Here is a 17,779-nt window from a genome sequence, read left to right as displayed (position 1 = left end):
ACACCAAAAAAAATGGACACATTAACAGCAGATAACGTAGTTTTCACTATACGTCAAGCCGCAGCAGCCGAGAGTAACATGATAGAGATGATTGGACATGTCCATGCCGATTTGTTTAACCAAGAAAAATTTCTCATAAACGGTGTTGAAATGAAAGTTAAATTTGTGAGATCCAGAGATTCGTTTAACTTAATGGCTGGTGCAGGTGCAACTTATAAAGTAAAAATTGTCGATGCCAATTTGCTGGTACGAAGAATGAAGATAAATCCTACAATTCTTCTCGCTAACACTAAAGCATTAGAAACGTCCGCCGCAAAATATCCTATTACTCGAACCGATGTAAAAGTGTTAACAATACCAACCGGAATACAGCGTAAATCTTTAGATAACGTCTTCCTTGGACAGTTGCCAAAACGTTGCATAATCGGTTTTGTATCCAATAAAGCGTTTAATGGCGATTACGCGTCTAACCCTTTCAATTTCCAAAACTACAAGATTAATTACATGTCCCTGTACATCGACGGACAGCAAATTCCTTCAAAGCCGTTGCAACCTGATTTCACACGGGCAGGATTATACGTACGGGCATATCATACTTTATTTTCGGGGACGGGGATTCATTTTTTGAATGAAGGAAATAACATATCGCGTTTAGATTACCCTCACGGCTACTGTTTAACTACCTTTGACCTGACACCTGATTTATCCGCTAACGCCACAACACATTGGAATTTAGTTAGGAATGGTTCATTGCGCATCGAAGTTGGATTTCAAGATGCGTTAACTGAAACAGTAAACTGCTTGGTATATGCGGAGTTCGACAATGTCATTGAAATCGATAAACACCGAAATGTTAACGCAGTTAAAAGAGAAATCTCAAAATTGCGTACATTGCATAGTCTTACGCACATCAATAAGTTCGAAAAGCAGAAAAATAAATTAAGCTGATATCCTACGTATGATTTCACTAATAATAATAAATAAAAGATCAGTTTATACGAGTCCTTAGCCAGTTTAAATGTTTTCTGCAATGGATGCATACGTCGATATGCAAGGTTTCCGAGGTGCTCTTAATGAGTTTATACCCAAAGAAATTTCGATTGTTTCCTCGGAGGGTCCGAAATGCACAACTCTGTTAATAAAACCCCCTCAAAATTATAGTATTACTGCAACTATGAAAAAAGACATTCGATATTTAGAGGATTATTATCATGGCTTAAAGTGGACCTCCGGTCACATTCGATATGAAAATTTTGAAGAGGAACTACGTACCCTGCTACAGCCATTTAGCAAGATCTATGTTAAAGGACTAGAGAAGCAGTACATTCTAAATTTCCTAAACAAACCTATAATAAATGCAGAGGATTGCGGATGCCCTTCTTTAAAGAAGCTGAAGAAAGAATTTGGAGGCATTAGGTGCTTGAATCATAACAGTGAAACTTTAATGTGCTCGCAAGAAAACGCTTTAATGCTATACGAATGGACCCAAATTAGCTCCACCGATGAATTCCCTAGAACTTCAACGAGCCCTGAATCACATACAGGATTCTGTAAGGCCTGGTGTTTTTGCAGCTGATAAATTACCAAAATTTATTCGTCGTCCATATGGACTTATAGTCAATACAGATGTTTCCACCAGACCTGGTCAACATTGGAACGCTATCTACATCGATAAAGATGGAATTGGCGAATTCTTTGATTCCTTCGGAAGGTCTCCATGTGGCCTTCATTTAAAATTTTTGAAAGCCAACTCTAGACGTTTTACATGTAACTATAAAATGTTACAACATCCCCTTTCGACTTTTTGTGGCCAATATTGCTTGATGTACTTAGTTTTTAAAATGAATAATGTTGCCACTAGCGATTTTGTAAACATGTTTAATGATAACTTAAAGTCTAACGACGACATCATCCGTTTATTGTATACTGCTACGTTTTGTAATATAAATTTGTTTACATTTAAGGGTTGATACTAATAAAGACAAGTTAAAATCGTTTAAAGATCGGTTGATTTTTTATAAAAAAGTATCCCTTTTGAGTGAGGTTCATAAATATGGTTTAAAGCATAGCGGTCGGCTACGTGACCACGACCCTGGAAAAACTCGAGGTCAAAGTCCAAGACCACGACCTTGGAAAAACTCGAGGTCAAAGTCCAAGACCATGACCTTGGGGAGGTCAAAGTCCAAGACCATGACCTTGGGAAAAACCCAATGCTACGACAAGTTCATAGTCCAAGGCCATGACTTGAGGAAACCCATTGCAATGACCTCGGGAAATACCCAAATAAGAAATGTACGCTCTAATTTCAGTTAGTATTTGACTACCGACTCATTAACATCACCTAACGTATTGTTACAAGTTTTATTAGACTCGCATAATCTACTGCAGTTTACGTAATTATACAGTGCTAATCTGTGCATCTCTCTCTTTCTTATGTGTTAGGGAGGGTGTGTGTGTGTGTGTGGATAAACTTGGAAAAACAAGGATTTTCAAACAAAAACTAAGAAAAAGTAAGTACACAAATATTTTCTTGTTTTGCTTGCTTCTCGCTTTGCTTTTTCCTCTTCTTCTTCTTCTTTGTAAAATTTGAAATGTATGGATTACCATTTTCTAAGAGTATGTACTTAGATTAGGTTTGTAATACAGCATCTCTTATTTTTCTCTACACCTCTCTCTTTTAAATTCGCTAGGAAAATCCCAGAGCACAGTTTTAGTCCAAACTCAAATCCCAGAATCCAAATCACACAATCTCAACTCAGCATCCAAGACCACGACCTTGATCCAGAATCCATAATCACAACCCTGCCCCAGGATCCAAGACCATGATCCTGTACCAAAGTCACGATCTTGGAAAAACCTCAAAACCATGATCTTGGGAAAAACCCCCAAGACTACGACCTTGGGAAAACCCAAAGCCACGACATTGGGAAAAACCCAAAACCACGACCTTGGGGAAACCCAAGGTCACGACCTTGGGAAAACCCAAGGTCACGACCTTGGGAAAACCCAAAGCCACGACCTTGGGAAAAACCCAAGGCCACGACCTTGGGAAAATCCAAAGCCACGACCTTGGGAAAAACCCAAAGCCACGACCTTGGGAAAAACCCAAGGCCACGACCTTGGGAAAAACCCAAGGTCTCCGTGACGTCACAGAAAGTGGTGGGGGTAAGTGTCGGCATTTTTCGTATGTGTTTATTTCCTACGTGCTATTCCCATCAGCGAAGACAAATCCAACAAACCAAAAGTCATTAAAATCGGTACAGCCGTTAGCAGTTAGAACATCATTATCACATTTAGATCTTTCTGTTTTATATATAATCGGAAATTTTCCCATTTTCCGGTCAAATTTTTAATATCCTTTGTCCTTATTCCCAGGGAAGACTAATCTTAACTTATAAGATCACAAACACAATTCGGTCTTACTGTTTTATATATAGAAGTAATATAAATTTTCACCCAGGCTTTATAATTGTATAATGGACATACTTTTGACACCTGGACCACTCTGGGCTTTGGAAGCCAGAGCGTGTGTGAAGTCCTGGCCCTAGCAATTATTGCTTAGCCGTTTTAAAGTAGTTGCTTACAAGTCCTCAAAGTCATTCCAAATTAGTACCTACTCAGATACGTACACAACATACCTTAGTTTTATCAATAAGTTCTTTAATTTAGTTTAATTATTTTCAGGTTTTTCATCCGACACTGAAGCAGTGCATTATGGAAGATGATTATTTTAATTGTTATGCGGATAATGAAAACATGATAGAATCGCAATATTTTCAAGAGGTGAATGAATTGGGGAGTGATTTCTCCACCGTTGATCATTTTGGTATGCAGGATTACGAAACAGAACCGACTACTACGCACTTCGAATCTACATTGGAAAGTAGTTCATTTATAGAGCCCTACCATGCCCTAAACGGTCTTCAACAAGATCAAGTTCCGTTGTCGATGGTTGACAATATTTCAATGGATCGCATAGGAACTCAAATGTCGTTACTAACTAAATTAATTGGCACTCTTAGACCAACTACTATAACAGGACGCCCACTACAAAAAGTTTCTAACGGCGAGGTTTCGCCGATCGAATACGGCGCGGGACCGCAAAAGTTCATGCCATTACAACCCATTGCGATTTCACCAAGCTTCAGTTCTATAGAAAATAAGGTCGACTTAGTGTTGCCGCAAGTAAATAAATTAACTGCGCAACTAGTAATGCAAAATCCGATTGCTGAAAAACTATCCGATCTCCACGTTTTAAAAGAGACATCGGAAGTTTCGCCGCTTCTGTTTAACCCAAATACATCAAATTACTCTGATCCTCAGGACATTGTCACGTTTTTGTTTCGCAAATATCTAACTAACAAATATTTTATGAAGGACGGCGAATACATTAAAAGGAATTCGGCTGCTCCTGTCGTCACCTTCTACAACTCAATGCATCAAGCGTTGAGGGAGGATATTCATCAGAACACTACCGTCTCGACATACACCAATTCGAATTCCAGCAAGGAACTTTACGGAAAATCGTGTCTTAAAGGCATACGTTTACCAAATCCCCAAGACTGCACGCGTTACTTCCTTTGTAACGCATCAACAATATCATTTCAAAGTTACACTTGTCCCCCAAATATGGCATTCAATAAGACGAAACGTATATGCGATGTAAGGGAATATCAACGATGTAAGAAGGAAATTGAAGAAAATCGCGAAGTGGAAAAAATAGAAAATTACAATGAAATACCTTGTGATAGTTATATGTGTGGGGGATTGCAAAATTTCGACGTATCTAAGCATAACCAATTGAAATGCGTTGGAACCCTAAAATTTTGTACGAAAAAGCAGAAATGTCTCCCCTCAAATTTATGTTAAATTATGTTCGCCCACTCAAAACTGCTTTTTAATTTTAACGTCGACGGTCTTTATAAATTTATTTCGTAAGCTCTATGTAAGATATATAAATAAATTAAATCGTTCTTATATGCAATTTTAATCAAATTGGTAGCCATCTCGATCTTCACGATTTAACCAGGTGCTTAACAATTTAGTAGGTACACCACACAGGAATAGGAACGATTTTATTTTTTAACGTACACAGATTTAAAATTGTGTTTTTTATCACCTTGACAACTAAAGTTCTTGTTTTTCTAGGGTATACCGATTGTCGTTAATGGTCGCCACAATAACTACCTAATTATTGTAGTTCTTCCCTACTCGGGTTGTTAGAAGAGGAAAATGATCATCCGGTGCAGTTTTTTCCTTTTTCATCCCTCGCGTGTCTTCTGGTAGGTGTCAGACGATCAATGGCAACGTTAATACTTGATTGATTAATTCATGAGGCCTGGTTTAGGGTTGCTGAAGCGGCTTCTCTTAAGAAGGAGGATGTGCAAAAACTTCAGTTTTTCTATTTCGTGGATTGATTTCAAAGTCGATCGGTTATACAGGGTCCATGTGGAATATTCGCCATCAAAGAAAAATTTTCCCGGAATTCTGAGCTGGGTTCCATAAGTTAATTCTGCAAGCGAACATCGAAGATCTTCTTTGATACATCCCAGGTTATTGTTGTTGCACTGTATCTAATGAGCAAAGCTTTTTCATTTCTAGCTATGTTTCTCCACCATCCAACAGCCGTTGGTAAAGAAGAATCACTTCATTATTTTCCTGTTCAGCGGCGAGTGTTTCAGTGTCGATTACTGTAGGCGTGATAATTTCTTCGATTCTGGATAAGGCATCGGCTACGCCTTTTTCTTCAGTCGAAAAGATTTCCTTACATTGCTAGAGGTGATCGCTACCATTATATGAAACGAGCTAACACTTAAATTAAAAGACTGCTAAAGTGACAGCAGTTGCATTTAATTTGCATTGCACCGCTAGCATTCCAATTTCTCTAAAAGAATCTCTCGGTAGGGGGTGCCAAATGTGGTGATCAACGCTATTGAACTTTGATTTTTGATAATCTATGTATCGTTTCCAGTAGATTATGGACGTCTCAAGAGAAAGTCCTTAGATTCCAGAATTGGGGATGTTCGAAATTTGACGAATTACGCGTATTTGTGGATGTAAGTCGTTTATTCTGGAGCCGGATTTTGATATTGATTAAAGAAATGCATTGGTTACATTTCAAAAATGCACCAATCGTATTTCGTATATAAATTAACGGTTTGAGTTCGGTTTTATTTAGTCCTGAACTTTAGCTACGGGGTGTAATGGTATACAATTTGTGCAGTTTACTTTACGGATCTGTCACGAATGATCCTTTTGTTCCTCTTTTATGTTCGCATCTTCCCTTCAAGATCACGCCTTCTTAATGTACTATTTTTTCTTGTAGTATCCACGACTGTTTTGCATCCTCTACACTTTACATGAGTACCCGTACTTGTACTTGTTTAATTTACAGAGGACAGAAGGTACTATGCTTACGAGAAAGTGCACGATTTTAAGAAAACCCTGCATCTTGCTTGTATGGCGACTTCGTTCGTGTATAGAGCCAGGGTAGTGTCCCGTGTCTTCGGTATATCCCGAACGCACAGAGGAAACAGAAATGGCGAGAGCAAGGATCCCTGGGGTACTCCGAAGCCCTTTGAGCACACTCTGTGCCGATGTCGTTCGGTCCGGGCTCTTTCCTTGGGTTTGTTCTCTTAATGGCGTCGGAAACTTTTTCCTCGGCCATGGGCCGTAGCGCTCTTGCCATAGGGATCTCTTCACTCTTCGGTTGACGGCGTGAATAAAGTCCAGGTCCGCGTTTTCGTAGTTGGGAGAAAACTGACGTTCCAGGCACTCCGCGTAGGCGTCGGCATTCTCGGCGCCCGTATACACTAATCCTCCTACTCCGTGCGATGGGCACGATCTTGGTATGGAGCGGCGCAGCGCCCTTGCCATCTCCAGAGGGAGCAATCCTCCTCACTCAAGGATCGCAGGCCGTTTTCCCAAGACTCGTTTCTGAAGTAGCGGATGGCGGTCTTGAAGTTTTTGGAACGTGCAATCTCACGAACACCGGAAGCGCGCTTCTCCCGGATTAGGTTTCGAATCCAACCCGGAAGGCGGTAATCGTCTCGGCGCTCTCGAAACGACTTCGTCGCGTCTCGTAGGGCAGCCTGCGCGATTTTTACAAACTCGTCGGCCCCGGCTTCGTGGTTCGCGACGTTTTTGATTACCTTTGGATCGTCCGTCATCGTTTCGACTTCGAAAGGCGAGCCAAGACATACGCCTCATCTCGACTTCGTCTGCCGTGTTCGGCCCGATAACGCCCAGTTCTAGGAGAACGAGATTATGGGCCGGGTCCAGCTCTAACATCGTCGGGAGACGATAATGCAACGGCACATCTCTCAGGGCGGCGACGTCTAGTACTTCGGGACTGTATAGTGTGTGGGCTCGTCGAGTCCTGTCGGTCTTTTCCGCCTTCATCTTTTATGCAGGTTTCTACGCGAAGGCCCCGTATTGCCACCTTCAGAAGTTTCTCCTCTTGTAGGTTGTAGGTGTGGTAAGGCACCTGTAGCTCCTCAAAGAGTTTCGTGATACCCCGATGGTCATCTGCAGTTGGACCCGGATGCCGCCGAAGAGGTTTTTGGCCATGACAAAGGCCAGCTTCCTCTTGTTGCTGTGCAGAGTTATTGCCACCCTTGCGAAGGAAAACGGGGGAGACGCGTATTTCATTGAAGCTAAGAGGCCACTTAAAAGTCTAAAAACCTTTTATACTATAGGACTATATATGCGTTACGCACAGAGCTGGGCCGAATACTTTCAAAAAGGATTTGAATACTAAATAGTAAATACTTTACACAAATCAAAGGTATTTGAATACTAAATACTTTTACGTCCAGCACAAGCGAATACTAGATACAGATACATAGAAAAGTATTCAAATACTTAAAAAAATAAGTATTCAAATACTTTAGAATGTATTCGAATACTTTCAAAAGTATCCTAATACTATCAAAGGTATTCGAATACAGTAAAAAGTATTCAATTACTTGTCACTCAAATACATTAAAAATTTAAAATAGTATACTAGATAAAAGGCTTAATACTAATTAAAAAATCAAGTTATACTTTGTATGGGGTTAGCTTTTTTTATATGTCCATTGTTATATACAAATTTAAGGGGAGTAAAAGCGTATTATTATTATTATATTATTATATAGGAGGTACCTACCAGGACCTTTCTTATACCAGTTATATCCTTAAGAATACGTGTACTACCAGTTTTCAAAGCGATAGTACGTCGTGCACATGACACGAGAGTCCATAATTTCAAACAGTTTGAAGATTACTAGATCAAAAGTTACAGCCCTTTGAATTTTCTTTCGAAATTGGTTTCTAGTGTATAACATTTGATTGAGAAGTCTGATCGAAAAAGTACGAATTGTTTTGGATTCTACGCACCAAAAATAATAAGAAAAAGTGTTTTCCCGAGAAATTTTGGTGTAGTCGATTTTTGGTAAAAAAAGGAAGGTTAAACACTGCCTTTTTTTGAAGCCCGCAAAAAAAATGTCTCAAATCGACCCGGAAAACAAATTTTCTTATAGAATGTGGCCTGTAGAAACCATAATTTCAAACAGTTCCAAGATTGGGCTACTATTTCAAAAGTTACAGCCCTTTGAAATTTTGGTGTAATCGATTTTTGGTAAAAAAGGAAGGTTATACACTGCCTTTTTTGAGGCCCGCAAAAAAAATTGTCTCAGATCGACCCGGAAAAAAAATTTTCTTATAGAATGTGAGTAGTCGATTTTTGGTAAAAAAAAGGAAGGTTAAGTATTCAAATACTATGCGAAGTATTCGAATACTTCTCAATGTATTCAAATACCTTGAGAAGTATTCGAATTCAAGTATCCAAATACTTTGCCAAGTATTCGAATTCTAAATGTTTGTGAAAGTATTTGAGTTACAAAAACAAATACTGCTTCCTTAAAAGTATTTAATTGCAAAGTATTTGAATACTAAAAAGTATTTACAAAATCGAATACTGCCCAGCTCTGGTTACGCATTAAACTTTTCGTAAGTTCCGCGCGTAAACAAAAATTCATTTTTAATATGCAAAATTGGCAACAGGAAACGCGCGTAACCGGTTAAATTTGTCGCCAATTATGTATAAATCTACGCACTGCATAAATGTAACAAAATATAGCAAAATTAGAAACAATAATTCGTTTTTTCTAAATTGAAAATTCTGCTAAAATAGTATCGTTCTGACATCTAACGTTGGTTGGATAAACTACTAATTGCAGGAACCGACTTTAACGTTAAAACTACACATAGAGGAATTGTCTTCTTGAGGATTCTGTTCTCCTGGTACTACCGATAGCGTTGGACGTGTTCTATATGTAAAAAACATGGCCGCTTTTTCAAACGTTGGAGTATGCCGGGTTGCCTACATATCAGGATACATACTTATGATTGCTCAAAAATCAAAATTTGAAAGCGAAACTTTTCTTAGACATTTAATACGCTTTTATGAGTTCTTGAGTGTTTCCATTTAAAAAGCACCAAACGTTTTTAAGGGCCTTCAAACCCTGAAGGTTTTGTCTTTAGAAGTCCAATTAGGTACCATTTTCAATTCAAAAAACCCTTTTTATAGTTTTGAAAGCCTTTAAAAATGTATTCAGGATTCACTAAAATCGGCAAAGCGGTTTCAAAAGTCCTCCCAAAACGTAATTTCACTATGCAAGAGACCTTTATACTACTTATAATAATATGGCTTTTGTATATTCTGCAATCTACAGAAATTGTTCTCCGTTTCAATTTGTAGATGGACTATAGCTTAGTTCCACATTATTAGCGAGTTCATTATTTTGGACCGTCAGTCTATGTACATGATAACTCGCGAATTCTAGAATTTTCCAATTCTGTTTTCAGTATTATGTCCTCACCCAAGAAAGACTAATTTAATTTTCAGTGACTCAGAGGAGCTCGTTTGTTATATTTGTTACAAGTTTATTTACCTGTATATATCTAGAAATCAAGGAGCGCTAAATCAGTTGATATCATGTCAAGTAAAAGTAGCACCACTTGAAAATCAAGTCAAGAGTCAAGTATTATGTTTTTGAGATAGTTTTGATTGTTAAATTAAGTCAACTAATGCTTTGGAAACTGATCAACCTACTTGACTTGATGAATCTCTACTAAAGAGATGCGATGGATGGAATTGTGAACGAAAAGGGGTTGTCTTGACTAAAGAGTTATAAAGTCACCTTGGTCATCATAGCACCATGTTTCAGGCAGACATCTTAGCCATCATGACCTGTACCTACACAGAAGAACCTCCGCACATGTAAATTACTGCGTCATTAGTGCACATGTAAGTAGGTGCATTATTGTCAATTGTTTTAATGCATAAGTGCCTGCTTTTTAGTTTACCAGTTTACCAACCTTTCCCTTTTAGACAGGTACCACGTTCTACGCTCTGGAAGAATGTTTGCAAATATTTTTAAACAAATCAACACGTGTCGCGCCTATTCGGGGCCACCAACAATGAAAGTCGAAACGGCGGGAGTCTAACGCTAGTGGCAAATCTAATCTGCCTGTACGTATTCCGCCGGTTAAGTCCGTTATTTACTAATTGTTTATTTTAATTTCGGAATGCCACGTAAAAAAAACATCAATACAGGAAATAGTACCCTTATCTTTTACTTTTAAAGTAGGTATTTTGTATAATTTATGAGATTACATTTTGAAAATTACGATTTGGACCAATGGGATTGCGCCAACGCGCGTTAGCGGTCATGCGCACTTTTATCGTTAATTAGTTTCTTTATAAGCGAAGATTGGCCACGTCTTTCCATTCAATCTTTGGTGAAAATTTGCCGGTAGTTCAGGTGTGGTGCTTTTTTACCTCGAATTTGGTAAAAAAAATGAATAGATTACGGTTAGGGTTATTCCTCGCGGTTATTTGTGCCGCTTTGGCTAAAGAAGAAGATGTAGTTGAATTAGGAGACAGCGATTTTGAATCGAAAATGAAGGATTATGAAGTAGCACTGGTTATGTTTTATGCTCCTTGGTAAGTGGAACCTATTATTGGAGGAGAAATTCAAGGGTTTTTTGTATGTAGGTGTGGGCATTGTAAGAAATTGAAGCCGGAATTTGCGAAGGCCGCCGAAGATCTACTAAGGAATGATCCGCCTGTCACGTTGGTTAAAGTGGACTGTACAGAAGCCGGCAAAGAAACTTGCTCGAAATTCGAAGTTAGCGGGTATCCAACCTTGAAAATATTTAAGAACGGCGATATTTCTCAAGACTACAATGGGCCGAGAGAAGCAGCAGGTATGTGTGCTCAGACTGCTCGTGTACGTAGATTATAATGGCTTAATTGTAGGTCTCGTTAAATACATGAAAGGCCAGGTCGGTCCTAGCTCGAAGGAGCTTTCGTCGGTCGCCGATTTTAACAAATTCCTCACAGCCGAAAACGATGTGTCCGTCGTAGGCTTCTTCGAAAAGGAAACCGATTTAAAGATCGCGTTCTTGAAAGCATCTGATAGATTGAGGGAAAAGGTCCGATTCGCGCATTCTACTCACAAAACGGTCTTGGACAAACAAGGAGTTAAGTAAGTGTATTCCATGCGCATGTCGAGATGAACTACAACTTTGCTTTCAGAAATGGTATTGTTCTATTTCGGCCTGCTATACTCGCAAACAAATTTGAAGATGATAGTGTAACATATTCGGGCAAGGCAGATGCGGATAGCATCAAGGAATTCATTACCAATAACTAGTAAGTACTTACACAAAACCTAAAGCTCACAGCCCAATTGGTTGAGAGTAGTTGCCATGACAACTGATGTGGTAAAAAAACTAGAATTTTGGGTATGCTCTTTTTGATTTTGTGAAAAATGCAGGGGCGCAGACAAAAGATTTTTTGCAACATGAAAATAATGAATACAAAATTTTTGAAAATTTAAAAAAACATTCATTGGTATTCTTGGTCATCAGAATTTCATGAAATTTGGTGCATACACTCTGTATGTGTTTAAGAACAAAACTATCGAACATTGATAATTTTTCCAAAAATAGAAATACATACAACATTTTTGAAAATTACTCCATAGAAAAAAAATGTTATTTGAACTAACATTTACACACATTTTAATATGGCCATTTATTAATAGATTTCTCTTTTTTCCCCAGTCATGGTCTTGTTGGGCACCGTACATCTGACAACAGAGCGGACTTTAAATCTCCATTAATCGTCGCTTACTACAATGTTGATTACGTGAAAAATGCTAAGGGCACAAACTACTGGCGTAACCGAATTCTGAAGGTGGCCAAAAACTACAAGCAGTACACTTTCGCCATCAGTAACAAGGACATTTTCCAAATGGAATTAAACGAATTCGGCATGGACTACGCCAAAGGAGACAAACCCGTGGTATTTGCCAAAAATGCCAAAGACCAGAAGTTTGTAATGAGCGATGAGTTTACGTAAGCTTTAGTCTATTTCTCTATCTACTTTAGTAATAATTTCATTGAAGGATTGAGACATTCGAGAAATTCGTGAAGGATCTAATTGCCGAGAAATTGGAAGTGTATGTTAAATCGGAGGCAATTCCCGAAAGCAACAACGAACCCGTGAAGATTGCTGTTGGCAAAAACTTCGACGAGGTTGTTATCAATAACGGAAAGGACACCTTAATCGAATTTTATGCTCCATGGTGTGGACATTGTAAAAAATTAAGTCCCATTTACGACGACCTCGCAAAGAAATTAGAAAATGAAGAAGTGGCCATTGTGAAAATGGACGCGACAGCTAATGATGTGCCACCATTGTTTGACGTTAAAGGATTCCCCACATTATACTGGCTTCCTAAAGATAACAAAAAGTCGCCAGTTCGTTATGAAGGTGGCCGAGAGTTGGACGATTTCATCAAGTATATTGCAAAACATGCAACCTCAGAACTGAAGGGTTATGATAGGAAGGGTAAAGATAAGACTAAAACAGAACTGTAATAATTTTAAGTTTCGTATTCGTTAATAAGTAAGTCATTTTGATGTAGTTTTCTTTGTAAGTAAAGATTTTCTTAAATTCGTGTTTTCATTCAATTAGTGAATTGAAACATTTTTTGCAACCGGTCACACTTGACTTTTAAGTAGGAATCTTGACACCAATATATCATTGCACCCCAATTTTAAGATGACCATGTGCTTCAATGTATGCAATTTCTTTGATCATCTTGGAACTGGATTTTTGCACCTGATAGAGTGAGTGTGTAATCATTGCACATGGATACATATGAATCTTACTTTCATGTGCGCTTTTAATCATCAGAAATGCAGCTTGCAGTAGTAATAACATCACTTTAAATATATTTTGTATTGTGTAACTTACGGTACATCAAGAATCCGGCCATGGGAAGTAATAATTGTAGAAATTGAACTTTGAAAGGCCTTGGGTGCAAGACAGCAAAGTCTACCTGTTGAATGTTTACTAATTGATGTTAAAATTAGATCACTTGCCAATGGTATTTTTACAAGCGGTTTTATACAATTATTTTTTAATAAAATAATAAGCACACCAACTCATTTACTGATTCGCAAGAGCTCAAGAAGGCGGGGAGGGCTATGTCGGCAACTTTTCTTATGCTGAGTCTGCCGTTAAATATTTGGAGAAAAGATATCTTCCATGTAGTTCGGTAAAGCTACAGTAGTTCAGTTTGTGACCTTTGAATTTTTAAACCTGTAACCAAAGAGTACCCACTCTTTGCTGTAACTAAGGACATATGCGTTGCTATGAGAGCGATTACGTCACTTTATTGACAGCCTATGAGCAGTTGTTTAACGTCCCTTTGCGTGCGTGAAGGTAGCCAGTACGCGCCAGTACATCAGTACTCTGTAGTACCGTTTGAGTACTATCTTAAAACCACAGCAAAAATTTACTACCTATGAAGAACGCCGATATTTTTATGTACTGGCTGGCGGGATTTGGAAGCTAGCCAGTACACTGGATATCGTTAACCCGCACATTAATATACAACGGTACTATTTAGTACTTCTTGGGTACGAATACATACACAATCAGTTTCTTGGTACCTTTAAGAGTTGCCTTGTACTGTCCAAATTCCGCTAGCCAGTACTCGATAAATTGATAACCAGGATATAAACAAACAGCAGTACTATTTAGTACTGCTTAAGGATTGATTAAATGTAAAATCAGTTTTCTGATACCATTAGGATTACACTAGTACTGGCTACCTTCCAAATCTCGATAGCCAGTACAGTGGATATTGATGTACGGGACATAAATAAGCGATAGTACGATTTCGTACTTCCTATGTAGCAAATATATATCCAATCAACTGAGTGGTACTTTTAAGGATTACCTTGTACTGGCCACCGTCCATATGCCGATAGCCAGTACACGGGAAATTAATAACCAGGGCATAAGCAAACAGCAGGACCATTTAGTACTGCTGATGACTGATTCAACCTGCGGTTCATTTCTTAGATACCTAAGATTACACTAGTACTGTCTACTGTCTAAATCCCGCTAGCCAGTACATGGAATATTGATGTACCTACGGTACATAAATAAGCATACGAGTTTGTACTTTCTAGGTAGTAAATGTAAATAGAATTAGTTGTGTGATAGCTTTTAATGCGATCAAAAATGATTGGCTGTCTAGTCGCCTTTGAAATTTTTGTTTACATGGGAAATCGTATTTAACTTGAACTTCCAAAGGCGACTCGACAGCCAATCATTTTTGATCGCCCGATATTAAACGAATATGCAAGTATTCAGGGGGTCCCAACGAAAATTCGACCCTCCTTTTACTAACGATGTGATCATGTACCGTCGTTAGTGACTTTAATGACCGTGCTAACTTCACGGATCTTTCGTCTCCCTCAAAATCCAAATTGAGCTGTTTCGGAACTTCTCCGAAAAATGCCCGGTTTTCCAGAAAAGGAGGGTCGAATTTTCGTTAGGGCCCCCTGCATACTTACACACTCGTTTAATATCGGGCGATCAAACATGATTGGCTGTCGACTCGCCTTTGGAAGTACAAGTTAGGGCCAGCTTTACAATTACACTTTTACGCAGAATAAGATATCCTTGGAATAACTGCCATAGCAACATGTATCTCATTGGTTGACACAATTGTAACCAACGCAAACGTTGACAGTTATTCTAGGTATAGCTTATTCTCGGTATATACCTGCATCATTGTAGAATCGGCCCTTAAATACGATTTCCCATGTACACAAAAATTCTAACAGCGACTAGACAGCCAATCATTTTTGATCGCATTGTATTTTACATTTACTACCTAGAAAGTACAAACTCGTATGTTTATTTATGTACGGTAGGTAGGTACATCAATATGCCGGCCTGTGTGGCGCAGTTCAGTTGAAGCTGGACTGTGGTGCTAGGGTCCCTGGTTCGAATCCGGGTTCGGGCATGGATATTTGTAAATGTATAGTGGGTTGGGTTGGTAGAGCAGCCTTGGCTGAAACCCCGCCCACTCAAAAAATAAAGGCTAAATAAATAAAGGCTAAATAAATAAATATTCCATGTACTGGCTAGCGGGATTTAGACAGTAGACAGTACTAGTGTAATCCTATGATGAACCGCACGTTGAATCAGTCATGAGCAGTACTAAATAGTACTGCTGTTTGCTTATGCCCTGGTTATTAATTTCCCGTGTACTGGCTATCGGCATATGGACGGTGGCCAAAAATATCGGCGTTCTTCATAGGTAGTAAATTTTTGCTGTCGTTTTAAGATAGTACTCAAACGGTACTACAGAGTACTGATGTACTGGCGCGTACTGGCTATCGTGTACTGGCTACCTTCACGCACGCGTCCCTTTCGTATTATTCAAATTTATTTGTTTAATTATTCGGTGATTTGTTAATAATAATTAATAGCGTTAAACACAAATGAACTATGATGGTTTATTTAGTGTAATAAAACAAAAATTAGCTTGATTTAAAACTTTTGATAATACCCAATTGTGGGGATGCACTAGTCAGAGCCACATAAATAGTATACAGAAGTGGCAAAATAAGATACTGAGGATTATCGTCAATGAGCCGTGGTACTTAAGGAAGAAGAGATCCAACAATCATGTTGCATTGTATTTTGAGCTCTGCGTTGCAATTTAAAAATACACCGCCCGTGGAAACTGTGGTCTCAAGCACGGATTGTGTAGGAAACTATGCTTCGAAAAAAATAGGGGGAAATCGCGTATAATCTCTATTAAAAGATTTAAAAAAACTCCACACCATTATAGATATAGGAGAGATGGAGAAATGCGGAATGGTTATAGGCTTCACGAAAGAATGCCTCACACCCACCCTATCCCGTAGTAGAGATACATCGCAGAGGTTTGCGCCAGATATTCTTTTTATAATCTTTTTCGAAAACCTCTGATGTAATAAAGTGGCTAGTAGTCCGAACAAAGCTACTCTAAGAAAGTATATGATCAATGCAGAGAGGTTCTGGAAAAAGTCCATTTAGACTTCCTATATAGGCCCAAATAATGGTAGTTTATTTAATAATTTTGGATGCTTATTCAAAGTGGCCTGAAGTCTACCAAATGAACAAAATTGATACACATAACACTCTTTGTAGGTTAAAAGATTTTTGTGCAAGATTTGGCTTGCCTAAGAAAATAATATCTGATAATGGACCTCAACTTGTCTCTGCTGAGTTTGAAAAATTATGTGAAATGAACAAAATTAAACACATTACCTACTACCGCACCATACCACCCCTCATCAAATGGAGCTGCGTAAAATCATTTAAAATGGGTTTAAAGAAAGCTATGTTAGACCTTTCTAACAGGGACATTCAAATTGTAAACTTTGGTTTCCAGATATTTATTTAGTTATCGAGTCACTCCTCATTGTACGACAGGTGAAACTCCCGCAAAGTTAATGCTAAAAAGAGAGTTAAGAACTAGATTTGACGTATTAAGGGAAAGCAAAGCTGAAGTTAATACTGAAAGGCAAATAACAAATTATAGCGGAAAACGAAATTTTCTCTTTGATGTAGGTGATACGGTGTGGATTCGAGACTATAAATGCCCAAATGACCCAACTTGGGTAAAAGCACAGGTCGTTGAATGTTTAGGAAACAGACATTATTTTTGTAGAACATTAATAGAAAAAAAGGTTTGCAAAAGACATGTTGATCAAATGAGGAAAGCTGGTGTTATGATTAACAAGGAATTAATTGACCCTAAAGAGAGTGTTCAAAGTTTTAGCCCTACTCTTAATGAGATACCCGTAGTGCAGGAAAGTATAATTCCTATAATATGGAAGTATTCACAAAGAGCCTATTGTTTCAGAAACAAAAAATGAGTCAGAAGGTGAAAAAAATACAATAGATGTAGGGAAAGATATAGAAAAAAGTGTCAATGATGAAGTCTTAAAAAACGGTAATGGTCATCCTAGTAAGGTTGCTTTAAACATTAATGAAAGGCCTAAAAGGGTTATTAAGCCTGTTCAAAGTTTAAATTTGTAAGATTAAGTTAAGAATAAGTGCTATTTTAGGGGGAAGAATTGTAGCAAAGAGTAACCATAATTTACTCTTTGATTGTAGTAAAGTAGGTAGGTTACTGGCGCCCTCTAGTAGTAAGTAAGATATGTAATGTTTGATGTATTAGTTGCTGTACTTTTGCATATTATTACAGTTATTAAATATTGTTTATTGAAGCATACTTATTATTGCTATTTATGGATTACCACCAGCAAGGAGCTACTATATTACATCTGAGGTTCATCTTAGTATCATCTTACTCATTTCAGAAAAACTTCTAAAACCACCGTCCTGGAGCCAGACTCAATGAAGAGA

At 38.2% G+C, this 17,779-nt stretch overlaps 2 protein-coding genes across 2 annotated transcripts; both read left to right on the top strand.

The window, feature by feature from the left end:
- The first annotated feature begins 12 nt into the window (after nt 1-12).
- Nucleotides 13-948, top strand: LOC116173645 (uncharacterized protein F54H12.2-like). Its single transcript, XM_031491269.1, has one exon. The coding sequence runs from the start codon at nt 13-15 to the stop codon at nt 946-948; it is 936 nt and encodes a 311-aa protein (XP_031347129.1).
- A 9,791-nt stretch (nt 949-10,739) lies between these two features.
- Nucleotides 10,740-13,011, top strand: LOC116173918 (protein disulfide-isomerase A3). Its single transcript, XM_031491658.1, has 6 exons — nt 10,740-10,990; nt 11,042-11,253; nt 11,306-11,534; nt 11,585-11,701; nt 12,115-12,408; nt 12,459-13,011. The coding sequence occupies exons 1-6, from the start codon at nt 10,845-10,847 to the stop codon at nt 12,931-12,933; spliced, it is 1,473 nt and encodes a 490-aa protein (XP_031347518.1). The 5' UTR covers nt 10,740-10,844; the 3' UTR covers nt 12,934-13,011.
- Nucleotides 13,012-17,779: the final 4,768 nt, after the last annotated feature.

Source organism: Photinus pyralis, unplaced genomic scaffold (assembly GCF_008802855.1).
Source record: "Photinus pyralis isolate 1611_PpyrPB1 unplaced genomic scaffold, Ppyr1.3 Ppyr1.4_LG6, whole genome shotgun sequence".
Taxonomy (NCBI): domain Eukaryota; kingdom Metazoa; phylum Arthropoda; class Insecta; order Coleoptera; family Lampyridae; genus Photinus; species Photinus pyralis.
This window is presented reverse-complemented; position numbering and strand designations above follow the sequence as displayed.

Coding starts and splice junctions, on each gene's coding strand:
- LOC116173645 (XM_031491269.1), top strand. CDS start 13: ATGGACACATTAACAGCAGATAACGTAGTTTTCACTATACGTCAAGCC.
- LOC116173918 (XM_031491658.1), top strand. CDS start 10,845: ATGAATAGATTACGGTTAGGGTTATTCCTCGCGGTTATTTGTGCCGCT. Junction 10,991..11,041: donor GTTATGTTTTATGCTCCTTG/GTAAGTGGAACC, acceptor TTTTGTATGTAG/GTGTGGGCATTGTAAGAAAT. Junction 11,254..11,305: donor TGGGCCGAGAGAAGCAGCAG/GTATGTGTGCTC, acceptor GCTTAATTGTAG/GTCTCGTTAAATACATGAAA.